The sequence below is a fragment of the Elgaria multicarinata genome, chromosome 8 (genome assembly GCF_023053635.1).
Source record: "Elgaria multicarinata webbii isolate HBS135686 ecotype San Diego chromosome 8, rElgMul1.1.pri, whole genome shotgun sequence".
NCBI classification, from domain to species: Eukaryota; Metazoa; Chordata; class Lepidosauria; order Squamata; family Anguidae; genus Elgaria; species Elgaria multicarinata.
In genome coordinates this window covers 56,398,198-56,413,889 of record NC_086178.1, presented here as the reverse complement: position 1 = coordinate 56,413,889, position 15,692 = coordinate 56,398,198, and the positions used below count along the sequence as shown (strand labels likewise).

At 44.6% G+C, this 15,692-nt stretch overlaps 1 protein-coding gene across 1 annotated transcript in view; it reads right to left on the bottom strand.

Moving 5' to 3' along the window:
* LOC134402315 (prominin-1-A-like) overlaps positions 1–15,692 on the bottom strand; it is a 40,240-nt gene that overhangs the window by 13,779 nt on the left and 10,769 nt on the right. The window contains exons 2-10 of the mRNA XM_063131708.1: positions 13,619–13,680; positions 11,947–12,152; positions 9,904–10,024; positions 7,868–7,931; positions 6,892–6,981; positions 6,257–6,447; positions 5,335–5,409; positions 4,649–4,712; positions 593–752 (exon numbers count right to left, since the gene is read on the bottom strand). Of these exons, the coding sequence (XP_062987778.1) occupies positions 593–752; positions 4,649–4,712; positions 5,335–5,409; positions 6,257–6,447; positions 6,892–6,981; positions 7,868–7,931; positions 9,904–10,024; positions 11,947–12,152; positions 13,619–13,680 (1,033 nt within the window). The remainder of the gene's footprint in view (positions 1–592; positions 753–4,648; positions 4,713–5,334; positions 5,410–6,256; positions 6,448–6,891; positions 6,982–7,867; positions 7,932–9,903; positions 10,025–11,946; positions 12,153–13,618; positions 13,681–15,692) is intronic.

Sequence of the window (15,692 nt, the reverse complement as noted above, 5' to 3'; positions counted from 1 at the left end):
ACAGCAAATATTCCCAAGAGAAAACATCAACTAAGGGAGGGAAGAGGTCAAAACACCCCCAAATGGGTAATGTGCCAGATATCTGCTAAAACCAGTATCGGGAGGACTACACTCTGTTGGCATGTGAAAAATGCATCATCAAAACATGCAACAAGAGGAAGCAATCAGAAAACATGGGACCCCATTCAAGCGCATATATGAACAATGAATGGTAAACTAATGGGGAAATATAAATGATAACTGAACCAATTAAACAAATTAGAAGGAAGAGTAGAATTACACCCTCAAACTTTTGCAGATTTGGTCCCATCAAAAAATGCTGGGCAAACACATTAATGTACCATGAAGCCACACATGAGAGGCCTCCAAACCAATGACTAGAGAGTCTTCAGCTGTCCTCCTGAGGTACAACTCTCACACATTTTTGAGAACATCAGCGTTGACACCCATTAAATACACAGCAGGGACAGAAGGCATCCATTTCATCTGACTTAAGGCAAGCCAGACTTGCTGTGTGATAGATCTATCATGGCCTGAACTAAACCACGGGATTCTGCAACCTACAATATCCTGAACAGACTTTGGCTCCTACCTGTAACCATCAAAGGTTGCCACGATTGGCTCATACTCATTTGCCTTCTTAGTGAGGTCATTCATGAACTGAGAGGCATTGCCCAAAGCATTAAGTATAGAAAAGGTGCCAGGGATGTTGTCAGTCTGATCTTTGACACGTTGTAGTTGACCCTGTGCATCTGCAAGGTTCAGAGGGAACACAGATAAACCACTGCACTTCGTGCACTATAGCAGAGTCCCTGGCATACAGCAGCCATCATCTATGAATTCTAGATGTACAAGGTATGGTGCTTCACATCCCATTGCCAAGCAGCTCTTGAACTCTCCATACAAATACATTTCTCACCACATCTCTACAAGGCTCATGTAATCAATCCTAATATTACTTGAGAGGCATATATACATAGCAGATAGTCCACAGGGGTAGGTGACGGCAAAATCTGATAGCATTGCCATCTCTGAATCCTAGCTACTTTCCCTCTACTCAATTCCCATTAGGTGGAATGAAATGGAACTAGAGGCAAGTGTCATGTCTAACCCTACTGCCCCTGTTTTGGGAGAAGGTGTTTCAGGTAATCAATCAGAATCAGCTTATCTCCTCAAGGCCAAATCCTACACACACAGTGGGAAGTGAGCTTTCTTCCGGAGGAGAGCTAAAATGCACAGAGAGGAAGGAAGGCATAAGGAAGTCAGTCCAACTAGGATTGCGCCAGAACCTGCCTCCGCACCAAGCTCTCTGAAGTTACAGGCGTTTAAGAAAAACTTCCTGTTCTCCTTGGTTGGACAATTGTCTCACTTAGTTTGCATAGTTTTTGCCTAGGAGAAAGTTTCCAAGAGATTAGACTCTCTTCAGGTAGAAGAGATGTTTGTTGCTTAATAAAAGCTTTGTAGATTACCTAGCAGGCCTCGTCATTTGCCTCCCATTGAAAGCAGGAGTTGTCTGAGAAACACAACAGCAGGTAGGATACAGAAAAAACTGTGGATCAGGACAAGGAGCACAAATAGTATTTCAAGAGCAGAAAAATAGTTGCACGTGGGAGGAATGGAAAAACAGCAAAGGGTAACCCAGGATCCTGGGGATGTCTAGCCCAAGAAACTGAAAAATGGTGGAAACTGAAGAGTCTGTGCTTATACAGACAAGTACACTTTGAAAGAGTGGAAGGCTGACAGAATTGTGCAATTATGTGTCTCAGAATCCAAAGAAATGATTGCAGTCCTTTACAAAAACAATGTAATTGCATGTGTAAGATGCCATTTAAATAAATAAATAAATAAATGGTGAGCAATATAATAGTGGGGATAAGATTTACACACCTGCCCCTTCAGAGTGACACCAGATATGTGGTGACTGGGAATCTCACAATCCCATTAATGAATTCAGTACCTACCAAACCCTGGAAAGCTAAAAGCCATGCCCAGCAGAGCAAACATTACCAGTAAAACCAAACAGGACAGCAGTTTGAGTTTCAGAGGAAGCTGGCAAGATTGTGGCTGCAAGAAACTGAGGGAATGACGGCATACCAGCAAAGAAAAGAATTCAAATTAAAAACAAAGATGCATACAAGAGGTGAAAAACGCCATGGTTAGTGAGTGCGTTTAAACCGTAGTTATGTAGCCACCATGGTTAGGAATGGTTCACACGACACGCTAAGCCATAATGTTTAGCTCAAAATGCTTAACCACTGTGTTTTAGCGTGTCATCTGAACAGAGTCTACATATTTGCTGAAGTATGTGTGCAAGGATTGGAACCTCAGGCCCTGTGGACAAATCTGGCTATGCCCCCTTTCCCTGACCTCAGTCTGTTTCCCCCAACTAACAATAGTTTGGTGGCTTTCTGGGTTTTGTGTCGTTTTCCCTCCATTCTAAAACGCTGGAATGCGTCTCCTACGGCTTAGTGACTGGCAGCACTAGCTTTAAGCTAACATATGCTGCTGCCTCATCCTTTTTGCCTTTGGCCCTGCCCCCTTTGCCTTCAGGCCCTCCCAGCACTGGAATGTGCTCCCCCTCTGTGGCGTTACACCCCACAAGTCAGTTCCCAGATGTATGTCTGTAGTTTGTAAGTCTGTGGTTTTTAGAATGTTGGCCTGAGTGGGCGGAGTTAGAATGTCTGAGGGGGGGGGCGGAGTGATATATAAGGGAATGACAGAGGGGATTGAGGGAGACTTTTTAGGTACTCTTAGAGTCTTTAGGGCTCTCTGTGTGTGAGCTCTTGGTGTTTAGAGTACTTGGGTCTGGAGAATTTGAGGTTCAGTGTAGAGAGTGTCTTTGGAGTGTGGTGTACACATAGTTGATATATATTAAACAATACTGATAATAAAGAAAGCTCAAGAGTGATTGTGTGAGAGAAAGGAAAGCGTGTATGTGAATGGTTGAAAGGATTGGATGAAAGGTTTCAAAAAAGTTTTGAAATATTTTATTTTGAAACAAAGCTTGTGAACTTTTTAAAATAAATTTTAATTATTTTGTTTTTAACTACCACAAAAATCCCACGTGTCTGTTTGGCATTTATCATCTGAAGTTTATACATTTAGCACCACTCTGACAATAATTCACCTCAGCACATATAACTCACGGTGTATTATTTTATATATTGAAATCCTTCTCCATTTAACCCATTTCTCCACATAGTTTGGAGAAAGGCGGTGTTTGTCCCTCGCCTCAGGCATATCAAGCAATGGTGCTTGGCTTGAGCAGGGAGTAGCCGTGGCCAGGTCTGTTGTTCAGAGCCTGTGTCATGGCACCCTCCCTGGGAGAATTTCTCCTAAATTGAATTCAGCCCTTTGGCTGAAAGAGATTGTTCACCCCTGCTTTAGGAATCTTTCTGTGTGTGAGTGAAAGACAGCTCATACAACCTTTTTCTTACGCATGGATACAAAAAACACTGTGCACACCATTATGTCATAATCATGTTTTTATTTTGCCACAGCTCCATGTCTTTGGAAGTTGCAACATGCAGTTGTTTGCATGTACAGTACAACTATACAGATGACAGGGCATGTGGGTTTCCATCTTTTCCCCCATTCCCATTTGCACCTGCCCGTGCAAGCAATGTTGTATGTGAAGCCACCCAGAGGGCCTCTTCTCTTTAGAAAAATGTTGTACACAGAACACACACACAGTTTTCCTGTGACCTACAGATATATTACAGAATAAGCTTTTATCGCAAGAAAGGTCCTCCAGATGTTTTGGCTGACTTGGGCTGTTGGGCATTGTAGGCTAAAACTTCTGGAGAGCCACAAATTCCCCACCCCTATTTTTGTTTGTTCATTTGCTTTCTTTTTATTAGGGCTGTGCACCACGTCAGGCCAAATCCCCAAATCCTTAGGGCACCTCAGGCCATTTCAAGGTAGTGCAGGGCTGCTCCCCCATACCTGCCCACCTGGGAAAGCTAACACAAGGCCAGCCATGAGTCCATTGGACTCACTTCTCTCACCCTCCCCAGCCTCCCGCTGTTGGGATGTACCTGCAAACGTGTCCCCCTCCTGAGAGCCATGCTGCGATTTAAAGTAATCGTGGGGACTCTTTACTTTCAGTATATCTATGGCCAAAAACTACAATGGCCAGCCCTTTATGGCCATCGTAGTTTACAGCCATGGATATACTGAAAGTACAGAGCCCCCGCGATTACTTTAAACTGTGGCCTGGGTCTCAGGACGAGGATATATTTGCAGGTAAGTCCCACTGCCAGCAGCGGGTCTGGGTTCAGGTGGTGAGAGGGTGATGTGGGGTGGTGGAGACAGCAAGGGGGGAGTCAGGAGTCCAATGGACTCATTAGCCTTGCTCCTGGCTTTCCTGGGTGCTGGCCATGTGGCTGGTGCTCAGGAACCCACAAGGCTGACCCGCTTCAAGGGGGCTAAATCTCACGTCGGCTTCGGTGCCAAGGCAAGGGGGCACCCAACAAAGCACCCCGAGTCATATCGGGGCCATTTCAGAGGCTCCAAAACAGCCTCCGAAGCGAGTTGTGGGGGCTGTGCACAGCCCTATTTATAGGAGTAACTATTGACCATTCCCCAAGGGAAAGCTTTTCACACAGTACATGAAATGGGAAACAAGCTATGTGCGCGAGCTACTTACCACTCACCACCTTTTTTGTTTGGTTGGAGACCTTCTGTGGTATATCATCCAGGGTCTTTCTTGCCTGCCGGAATAAGAACCCAGGATAAAGACAGAGATAAAGACACAGACAAGGCAGGCACAGGTCTCGAAACCACATATGCTGTAATATGGCACCAAGCTGGTCCAGCAGCAGACAAAGCCACAGCCGGTTATGCAGACTACTTCGAAAGGCCAAGCAAGCTAACAATACCCACAGAGGCACAGGATTGGGAGCATTCATTAAAGGCTCAGGAGTTCAGTGAACCCCACTGGCCTAAGGCCATGATTAATGCTCCTAGACTCCGTCTGTGGCTCAATGCATGGTGCCAGGACTGCTGTACTTGCTGCACAACCTCCCCCAGGCAGACCATCCTGGCACATTGCCACTTGGAGTAGACATTCTGCCAGAGGCAGCTCCATATTTGGAGGAAATGGGGCAGAGAACTTCTACTTTCCCCCCAGCCACCTGTGGCAGAGAAATCCCCCCACAACCACATACATTTGCACCAATGTACAACATGCAGTTGCCGACTGTCGGGCATGATCTTCTCCTGCGATCCTTTGACAATCTCAGTAGAATACTGCGTACTGAATATTATATTGAGTATCTGCCCTGTCCTCTGCCCCACCAGAAAAAAGCAGTGCCCAGAAAAAAGGGATGTTACCTTCACAATAGTGGCATTGGGGTCCGTGCTTTTAAGGTTATTTATCAGCTTTAGTGCTTCTTTGACATCAGGAACCTGTGGAAACAGAGAAGGCAATAACTTATCTATCTGAATACACAGTTAAACCACAGAGAATTAATTGTGTTCTGTGTGGGGTGAAACTGTGTTTCACTCAGTGTTTCACTGATGTATTTTAATTATTATTATTGCATTTATATCCTGCCTTTTTTCCTCTAAGGAACCCAAGGCAGTGTACATAATCCTTCTCCTCCTCTCCATTTTATCCTCACAACAACAACCCTGTGAGATAGGTTGGGCTGAGAGTCTCTGACTAGCCTAAAGTTACCCAGTGGGTTTCCATGGCTGGGTGAGGACTAGAACCCAGATCTCCTGACTTCCAGTCCAACACTTTAGCCACTACACCACACTGGTGAGAGTAAGCTGGCATCCATGTAAGCATTTGTATAAGAACCTGAGAAAAGCTGTGTTGGATCAGTCCAAAGACCTGTCCAGTTCAGCACTCTGTTCAAACAGTGATCAACCAGTGCCTCTAGTACGAGAGGCAATATATATCACTATCATGACTAGTAGCCCTTAACAGCCTTACCTTCCATGAATTTGTCTTGTATATTTATGTGCTGGCAAGAGCTGGTGGACAGATGCCATTGTGACCAGCACCCCCATTGAGTTACAACCTGATATGCTCCACTAACGCTGGCATTAGCCTCCCCTGGCCTTGTGGTAGTCTCACCCAAAGGCGCTAATCACACTCACCCTGATATTTGTAATTGTTTACTTATTGATAAATAAATAAATAAATGGGCATTTCTATGCTGCCTGCTCAGTTCACCAAAAATGTGTGTTCTCTAAAATTCCACCATTCCTATCCAAATTGTTCTCTGCCTTCCCAGCCCCACTTTACCGTGCTGAGATTGGCCCCAGGTTTCAGGTTGCTCACTGACACATCTCCGCAAGATGAGCCACAATCTGTCAATGTTTTGTTGATGTTATCTCTCACGGTGGTCAGTTTTACGTCCAGCTCCTTCTGCAGATTCTGCAAGGTACTGGCTGAATTGTTGACTGTATAGAGTTCCTGTTCCACATTGCTAGTCACTGTAGGAGACAGAGGAAAAAAACCTAAGGAGGAGCTTTCCAGTCTGCATGGTGCACCTTGTTCATAGGTAATTATTACCAAAAGAGATTTACCCTTCAAATATATTAACCACAGCTAAAGAGATCTAAATAAATGGGCCATTGGCAGCCTTCCACCCTTATCTCAGATTCTGGAAACAAGTAGTTTTTTTGTCATGGCATCTCTCAGGATGAAGTTGGCCAAGGGATTCATCTCAGGGCCCACAATGAACCTTCTCAAAGTCCAATCCCCCCTCCCCCAATTTTTGGTTGTCGTACAAGTACCTTCCTCTAAAATTCTTTTGTTCTCTGAGTTTTTGCGCATCTTCTGCCCCTGTACAACAGATACACAGACCCAGTTTCTGTGCCCATGGCTCTACTGTTGAATCTCACTAACATTCCCCAATCCACTCTCCTTTATGATACCTCTGAGAAGCTGTTCAGCCGAGTTCAGTGCCCTATACACTTGCTCGCCTAGATGAGCTTTGATCTTCTCGCCCAAATTGTCCCCAATGTCTGCAAAGATAGAATAGCATCACAACATGGCAATCAATAGAAGTACTGTTTTGTAGTTTCTCAAGCCCCAGAACCAGGTTTGGGGGTTCTTGGGACTTAAACCCAATCCACCTGATCCCCATGGAAGATGAAAGGATAATATAATGGACAATGCAGTGCTCTCAGTTCATACTAACATTCTGCAATATAGCAGCAGCAGGGACCCAGCAACAATATCTTGGATGAGGCAAGCAGTAATAATATAGAAAATCCATGGAGGACCATTGAATACCTGGTGCAACTATAAAGCTGGACAAGAACTGAGGTTAAGACCTGTAAGTGCCTCTAAATCAAGAGTCTCCAAGCATTTTGCATCAGTGGGCACAGCTGGAATTGTGAAAATGTTTCATGGCAGTGAGACTTATCCATTCATAAAATGACTGCTATGTTGGGCATGGCCAGTCACAAAACACTAATTTTGCAGAAGGCAAACTAGCGCTAAAAGAAAAGTAATTTGCACAAGAATGTAAGTAAAAGGCAGAGATAGGTTCTGTGCTCAAAAACACAAAAGCCACTCCTATGAATCCAAATAAAGATGACACTGGAGACCAGCACTTCACTTCACAATATGCCAGCCTCCCTGTTTAGAAAACATTCTTTAATATTTCAAAAACTTAAATAATAAGAACCTGATGGGCAGATCTAAATGCTCTGAGCATGGTCTGAGGCATCTATTTCAACCTGGTTCCCTAAGATGACATGATATAGTCCACCAATGAGATTGTGCAATGTTCGCTGATTTCCAAATGTCACCTTGAAGCCATCTCTCTCACCTGAGATCTCGACAGTGCCGCCCCCCCACCCCCATATCCCTCTGCCCAGTTTGTGGCCAGTGGCATAGACTCACCTATCAGGCTTTTGTTGGCTTCATCAAGTGGCACTGAGATGGAGTCAACGAGGACATTAATCTCCTGCAGAAAACCAGGAAAACGGTGAAATATAATCCTAAAAATTCAGAGAAGGGCATAGCAAACAGGATCAAGACCCTGAATATAATATGATTGTGGATATAAAATTATAAGGCACAGACAACAAAACTTTTTAGCCTGGGGGAGGAATTCCAATTTGAGAAGGGCCTTGAGGGTTACATTCCAGCAGTGGGCAAGGATAAGAACACAGAGCAGGGCCAATAAAAGAGAAACCAAAGTGGACAAGGCCAGATGTAATTTTTACCAGTTTGGACATTTCCCCTCTAAGCATACAAAACAGACCTCAGTTTCGCGCAAAAATACTCAGGAATAAGTGCCAGTGCAGGAGCTTTCAGGCATGCAACGCACAGCTCAATTCTATGCATGTCTACTCAGGAGTAAACCCCATGCAACATCACTTCTATGGAACCGTTTTTATGCCTACAAAGGATTCTTTAATGCCTTTTGTCTCTAATTACGGTTTGGAGATAACAGCAGAAGAAACTTGCAGGCCTTTAAATACGCTCTTATCTCTGATCACTGATTAAAGATAACAAGAGAAGAAGCTTGCCAGCAAGATGGGGAACCCCCAGAGGTTCCCATTCCTGTTGTAATGGAATACAGGATGCTGTGTATAGTCTGAACACAAAGGTACTGAATCTGTTCATTGTACTGAAATGCACTCACTGTACATTGACAAACTGACCATTTTTAGACCATTGGATCTAATAGGAAAAGGTCTCTGAACCCCAGAAGGATCATGAAATACTAGACTGCAATCCCAGGTATACATTTACTAGGAAATCAATCCCATTTGAATCCATAGGACTTCAAAATAAACATGTTTAGGTTTGTCCTGGCAAAATATTTGCAGATAGTCATAAGAGATCACCGCTTTAAAGGAAGTAGCCATGAATGACTTCCATCAGAGAGGCAAATACTAAAATAAAAATAGTTAACAAGCTGACTAGTCAAAAGAAACTAATTCCAGCAAAGGGTAACTGAGGAACAGTCAACCCAAGATATTGTGGACTGAGAGCAAAGTTGTAGTGCTCCTGCCTCCCTGTAGTCCAGAGGTACAGGGTGCTGTAACCCACACCAACTCCTGCCAGTCCCCATAGTAGACAAGGGGTTAAAAAAACGTTATCACATCAGGAACCTCTGTGGGTTTTGCTGCAGTTTTCCTAGATGACAAATAAAATCACTTTAGTTCTCAGAAGTCAGCATGGCACTATATCCTGGTCAAAGCACTTAGTATGAGAGAGGCATTTAAGGGGAGGTACCATAAAAGAAAGACTGTGGGGAAAAACAATCGAGTTCCACGTCATTTTTGTCATGCTTCTCTTTTAAAAGCAAAGCGTGTTTGTTCTTTCTGGTGTTATGAATGCCACATTATACTTCGTTTGCATTGCTGTTTAAATAAAGCTTATATAATCATTCAATGTACCTTAATATCACAGGTAATGCAGATATGGGAAACAGGTGCATGAAAACACATTGCACTCTAGAACTGATAAGATTCATGCACCCCTTTCAGGAACTCAGTTTACCTTGCACTGTAGCCCCCTGTGCCAGGAAGGCCATGGGACTCTGTCCCTGGCATGGGATCCTTGCCTAGTTTCCAACAGAACCTGACTTCCAGTTGCCCTCTGGCAGTGGCTGAGTAGTTTACTATGCTCAATGAAGTAATGGAACTGCAGACACAGGAAATCATATCAGTGGGATAACGGGAGCCAAACAGTGCCATAGTGCTTGCCCATGAGAAATGGAAATAAAATTGATGGATGGACACAGGATACAGAGGTGCTTTGCTGGAGAATGGGGAAAGGTGCATGGAGGGTGGGGTAGGAAACAAGTAGAGCAAATGGCGAGAATACCTAAATATGTGGGAAGAGTAGAGGTAGTCATGCACGGAGTATGGGACAGGAGAAAGGAAGCAGGGACAGAGATATAATATAGCATATACTCTATATACCTGAGGGATAGAGTTCAGGTAGACATTCAGGTTGTCCATCGTATTGTTCAAAGTCCTGAAGCCTCTATCTACAGACTGAGTTACACGCTGGTTGCTGACGAATGCACAGATAACCCCAGCCCTGCAATGGAGGAAGGAACAGAAGGGAGCAAAGGGGTAGGAGAGCAGTTTTTTGTACTCCACAGATGTCAGGCAAGTAGTATCATGACATAGGTCAAAAACAGCAGCAGACAGCCAACAGCGTTGTATCCAGTGGTGTCCATGTGTCAGCAGAATGGTCACCACTGGCAGAAAGGATTCTCTTTTCCTGCCCTTTCACTGCAGCCCCTGGGCACACCCAAATCTGCTCCATTTTCAGTATATCTGCAGGTCCAGAGGAAGGGTGGTTCATGGGGGAGGGAAGAAGAGGAAGTCCTATTGTGTAAGTAGAAATTTGCATGCATGACGTTGCATTTAGCTCAAAGTTCCTTGATGGGGTGTTTGTTATTTGGGAAGTGATAGAGGTATAGTGAGTGAAAGGTGAGTAGGGTTTGGAGCAAGCACTCTGTGCCAACTGGTACTTCCAAAGACAGCAGTGACATTCATGGATCCTTGGCTTGGTATCTCTATGTGACCCAACTCTAAATCTGTGCGCTGTAGCACCTCCTCTGTGTTTCCAACACACTGTAGAGTAGATGAACTGCCCTTCTCCACACTCAGGGCTTAGACAAAATTTTGTAACACTATATATGATCGTCAGCATTTCATAGATAACCTGACTCACTCAGGTCTGTAGGGTCTTCTGTGCAGACAGTACAGGGGGAAATGATGTAGTAAGGACCCTGGCAAGACCAGGGCAATGGCTGGTTGCAGTGCTGGATGTGCTCCAGTGCAAAATGCTCCTTGCTTTCCAAGGAAGTTAAAGTGGCTCCACAGAGCCTCCCTTTCACACTTTATGCACCATGTCTCTCAATGTTTTCTGAGAGATTTAAGTGAGCCGCATCTCAGAATTGGACCCTGTAAGTTTCTAGGAGAAGGGTTGCTGGAGCTCAAGTCTGGCTGGAAATACTCACCTAGAAGCCCTTCTCTGTAGTCTCCAGTGTGGGGGAGAGCTCTATAGCAATTCAGCAAGGAAATTAATGCACCCATCATTTGCTCAAGGACACATTCATGTTTGAGGGCTATGCTTCACATTGAAAATGGTGCCTGGGTTGAACATTGGCACAAATTTAGCCCTGCCTAAGTCATTCCAGGTTGCTAGACACCGCCAGTGGCAGCTCTCTGCCCCACCATTGGTTCAGAAAATTGCTCTCTTTTGCCCGAACTCCTGCCTCAGCTCTTTGTTCTGCACAATGGAATCAGCTCTCGCGCAGTGGCAGTTTCCTGTAGGGCCTCCCTGCTGGGACCGGCCCATCCTCCCCCTGCTCCAGGAAGCCATTTCACATACACAACATACACAACGATGAGAGACTGCAGCCAGATTTAAAATTGATACCAAGTAAGCAAGAAAAACTTGCCCCAGCATCTCATTTAAACTAGGCCTTGAAGCCCTATGCATACAATACTAGCACATCGGTGCAGTGGCCATCTAGCGTGCTAACAGTGCACATGCAGGGGAGGCCACCTGGTTTAAACAAGACAGTGCAGTGATGCATGAGTAGGTACTTCTTGATTTAAAATGAAACTAAATGGCGGCAAAGGAAATGGAAAGTTTGTAATCAATTCCCTGCTGAAACAGGCTGCAGGAAGGAAAGAAAAAACATCCCCCATTCCCCCGATATTCTGCATATACAAAACTATGTGTGAGGTAGAAGAGACAGTGTTGTGTAGTGGTTACAGTGCTGGACTGATACTGGATAGGCCCAGGTACAAGTTCCCACTCAGCCAAAAAGCTCACTGGGCAACTTTGGGCCAGTCACTGACTCTCATCCTAACCTATTGTACAAAGTTGTTGTAAAAATAAAATGGAGAGGAGGAAGATCATGTATGCTGCCTTGGGATCCTTGGAGAAAAAGGCAGGATATAAATGTAACAAATAAATATATATATATATTAAAAACTTACAGAAGAATGATAGTGACTGCTAGCAGAGATGCAAACAATGCCTTCCTCTTGCAGTTCATGTTCTTGGTCTGCTTCTGGTACATGGAACCCCCACATTGTCCACAGCAGCGACAGCAGCAAAAAAACAAACCCACCAGTGGCACAAAGATGACAAACAGAAGCCCAATAACAGCACAAACTAGGAAGCCTGTCTCATATCTGAGTGCCTAGAGATGGGAGTGATGAGGACGGAGAGAGAGAGAGAGAGAGAGAGATGTGACACAGCAGTTAGCTGCCACGGCAATTCATAAATGCTGACAACACCTGTTTGCCTCAAAATCCAGGGAGAAGGATAGAGGCTTCAGAAGGCCCTAGGGTGGGCAAACCCCATTGGTTCTGCTTCAAAAATGATCTGGATTTACTAGAATATTTTCCTGAAGACTCACTGGACATCAGGTTTGTTATTTTAGAGTTTTATTTGGTAATCTTGCAAGAGCCAGCTATGCCCTTAGCATTGTGGCAGAGCTTAGAAGCCTCAACACTTGCATTTATAGTTCAGGCTCGGGACCACAATACCTAACAGAGCAGCTCTCCTGGTATGAACTTATGTGTAGATTATGATCATATCTGAGGCCCTCCTCTGCATGCCTCCTCAAATGTTTGAAGGGAGAGGGCCTTCTCAGTGCTGGCAACCTGATTGTGGAATGCGTCCCCCAGTGACGTCCGCCTGATGCCATTGTCATATTTTTGCCACCAGGTTAAGATTTTCCTCTACTCACAGGCGTTTGACAGCATATGATGTGGCTTCGTACTTTAGTTGTTTCACAGGCTCTCGGCATTAGTAATTGTTTTGGCTTTTAAATCTTTGTAGGTTTTAACTCATGCCATAAAATGCCTTGAGTCTTTTTTTAGAGAAAGGCTTCAAATTAATAAATGAATGAATTTGTGCTATGTAGACAACTGCTTGCAAAGGGGCCTCAAGAACTCCCAGAGAACACCCACACCAGCTATAATTCCTGTGAATTGTGTGACCCTGGGTTCCTGAACCTCAGACTCAGCTGCCACCAGCCTAGTAGAGATTGGATCCTTCCAACTTCCCCCTTAGTCCTCCGGAATAAAGTCACCACCATGTGTAGAGACCTCGAGGATCCCAGACTCAGACAGATGCACCTCAGGCAATGCCCCAGATTTTAAGTGGGTTTAGCCTATTCTGATCCTAAAAATTGTAAACCGCCCAGAGAGCTTCGGCTGTGGGGCGGTATATAAATGTAACAAAATTAAATTAAATAAACAAATAAATAAATAAATAAAAAAAAATTGTCTCCAATCCCACCCACCCACCCCGGAATTCTAGCATTTTAAGTCACGGTTGATCCGAAGTTCACTATCATGGGAAGAGCAGCCATCATGCAACTCTGTGTTTAATAGATTCAGCACCAGCTATTAAAATTCCTTTGCTAACAGTGAGCAAATTACAATGTATTTATATTAGTATTATTTATATATTTACTCAAGCAATTTTTGCGTCTGGGTGAGGAGTCACCTTCTCCTCGATGGGCTGGTGCTTACTTCACTAATATTTCCTCCACCACTAACATTTCCCAATTCTTCCATGGCCCTGTCAAAGTCCATTGAGTCTCCTATTGCCACCCACTAGCCTTGGAGTTCCAAGATGAACTGCTAGAAAACTCACTTCTTTATACACTTCTGGGTTTGTGATCACAGCGCTGTGGTTGATCAAGCGAGTCAGGAAATCTGGAGAGAAGCACAGAGAGGTTAGTAGTGATGGGAGGAAAAATGAAAAGGCATCACCAATTAATCATTTGGATATTGGTATGTAATTCAAACCAGACATCTCTTTGGAAATTCTTACCCCAAAGCCTAGCTTACAAGGATGAGATCCCTTTTTCTGCAGCTGCCCTTCATGAAAGCTATAACTCATATGAAGGCTTATATACACGTGAAATATCTCCCTTTATTTTGCTAGAGGCTTCAGAGTAAGAGCACAGTATTTGATCCTAACACCAACAAACACAACACTGCCAGAAAGGAAACTTTGAGGCTCAGGACAACTACTGCCCCACTTTGCCACTAAGTGGTGCCGTGCTGCATGTTTCACAGATATGCTCCACTTTGATGGCCCCTGAGCCTCAACAGATTTGAAGGAAGGGGCGCTCTGCCATGGTGCAGTACATGCCCTCATGGCGACAGGCTGCAGCTACGAGAACATCAGGTGGAAGATATACGTGCATCAAGTCTATGCTATGGGATGTTTGGCATCAATAGGCTGAAGCAGGAGGCTATGTTGCTTTCTACACAATCCTCACGTAATTTGAACCAGGCTTCGACCACAGAACTATTGCCAGCATGTGCCAGAGCTCAACAACTGTATTTGAACTTGTCCAGATTTCTTCTCTGAGTAGCAGCAATAACCAGCTCGTTTATTAAGATTAAGAGCTTCTGCAGGTTGGAGTATAACTGCTAGACAGGCTCAAGCCTCAGCCTCTTCCATTCTCTTGTAGAATGGGAGGACATTCCAAGACATTTAGGTTAGTTCCTCCCACTGAATGACAGACATGGTCCAATCAAAAATATATCCTCTCCAGGGACAGAGGCTATCTAATGTTCCCAGGCAGACTCTACCTCACAACAGGTAAACAGGATATTTGCAGAGCTCTAGGAACTCAGCAGTAGTTTCTAAGCGTATTTGACAGGAATTTTTCCTCTCCATATTTTTCCTCCTTTTCCTTCCTCTTCCAGCTTAGCAGCCAGGGATGGGCCCAGTGTTCACCAGAGGCAGTTTTAGCCAGGTTGTCTCATTTTGAGGAACGGCCAAGCATGTTGGCTATTAGAGGTTTACCTCAGAACATCTCACAGGCAAGCCCTCCCTAACTGGATAAGTGGGCTCTGTATGTCTGGGTAGAAGTGCCTCACATGGTGACTGGGTCTAAAGCTCTCTCTAACTGGGAGGAAGCTGGACTGTTGAGTAGACTTTGCCAACCTTATTCATCTCAGAACCAGTGAGCCTGACATGCTCAGCCTCACCCATCCATGACAGGAGGGACTGTGGCTCTCAGGTCTATTTTCTTTTTTAGATGTGCAAAGCATTTGGACCTTCGTCACCCAGCCCCTCACTCTCTGTAACCAGGAAGAGCTCAGGCCTCAGGAAGGGATGTAGTGTAAGGTGTGAAGAACACCAAACCACCCACACTTTCTCTAACAGGATGGTGTCTATCTGGAAAACCTAGACCTTGTTTGTATTGCACCAGAGTTGTTCTGTGGGGAGGAAGGTTTCCTCTTCTACCATTTCAAGATAGCTAAGGGAATGCATTGTGTTGTCTTACCAGTTGCTGGGAAAGTCCCCTCCCTCTGGGATTATGGCACATTCCCTTAGGAGAGTGGCCACAAGAGTGGCATTTAGAGGTAATGTCTCTATGGATGAAATATATAGAGCAGCCACTTGAGTTTCTCTGCATACTTTCACCAAACACTGTAAGATTGACATTATCTTCTAGCAGATGCTGCTTTTAGTAGACAGGTCTTGCAGAGGACTCATATCCAGTGACTGGTACACCTATATCCCTCCCAAGGGATAGTACTACACTGGCACAACCCAAAGGTCTTGGAATGCCCTCCAGAAGATACAGGAGAAAGGGAAGTTTCTTGTAGTGAATTCTTGTTTTCTGTGTCTTCTAGAGATAGCTGGTGTACCCATTTTATTCTTTACAGGATTCTGCTCCCACTGTACATGTAGGGGGTTGTAGGTA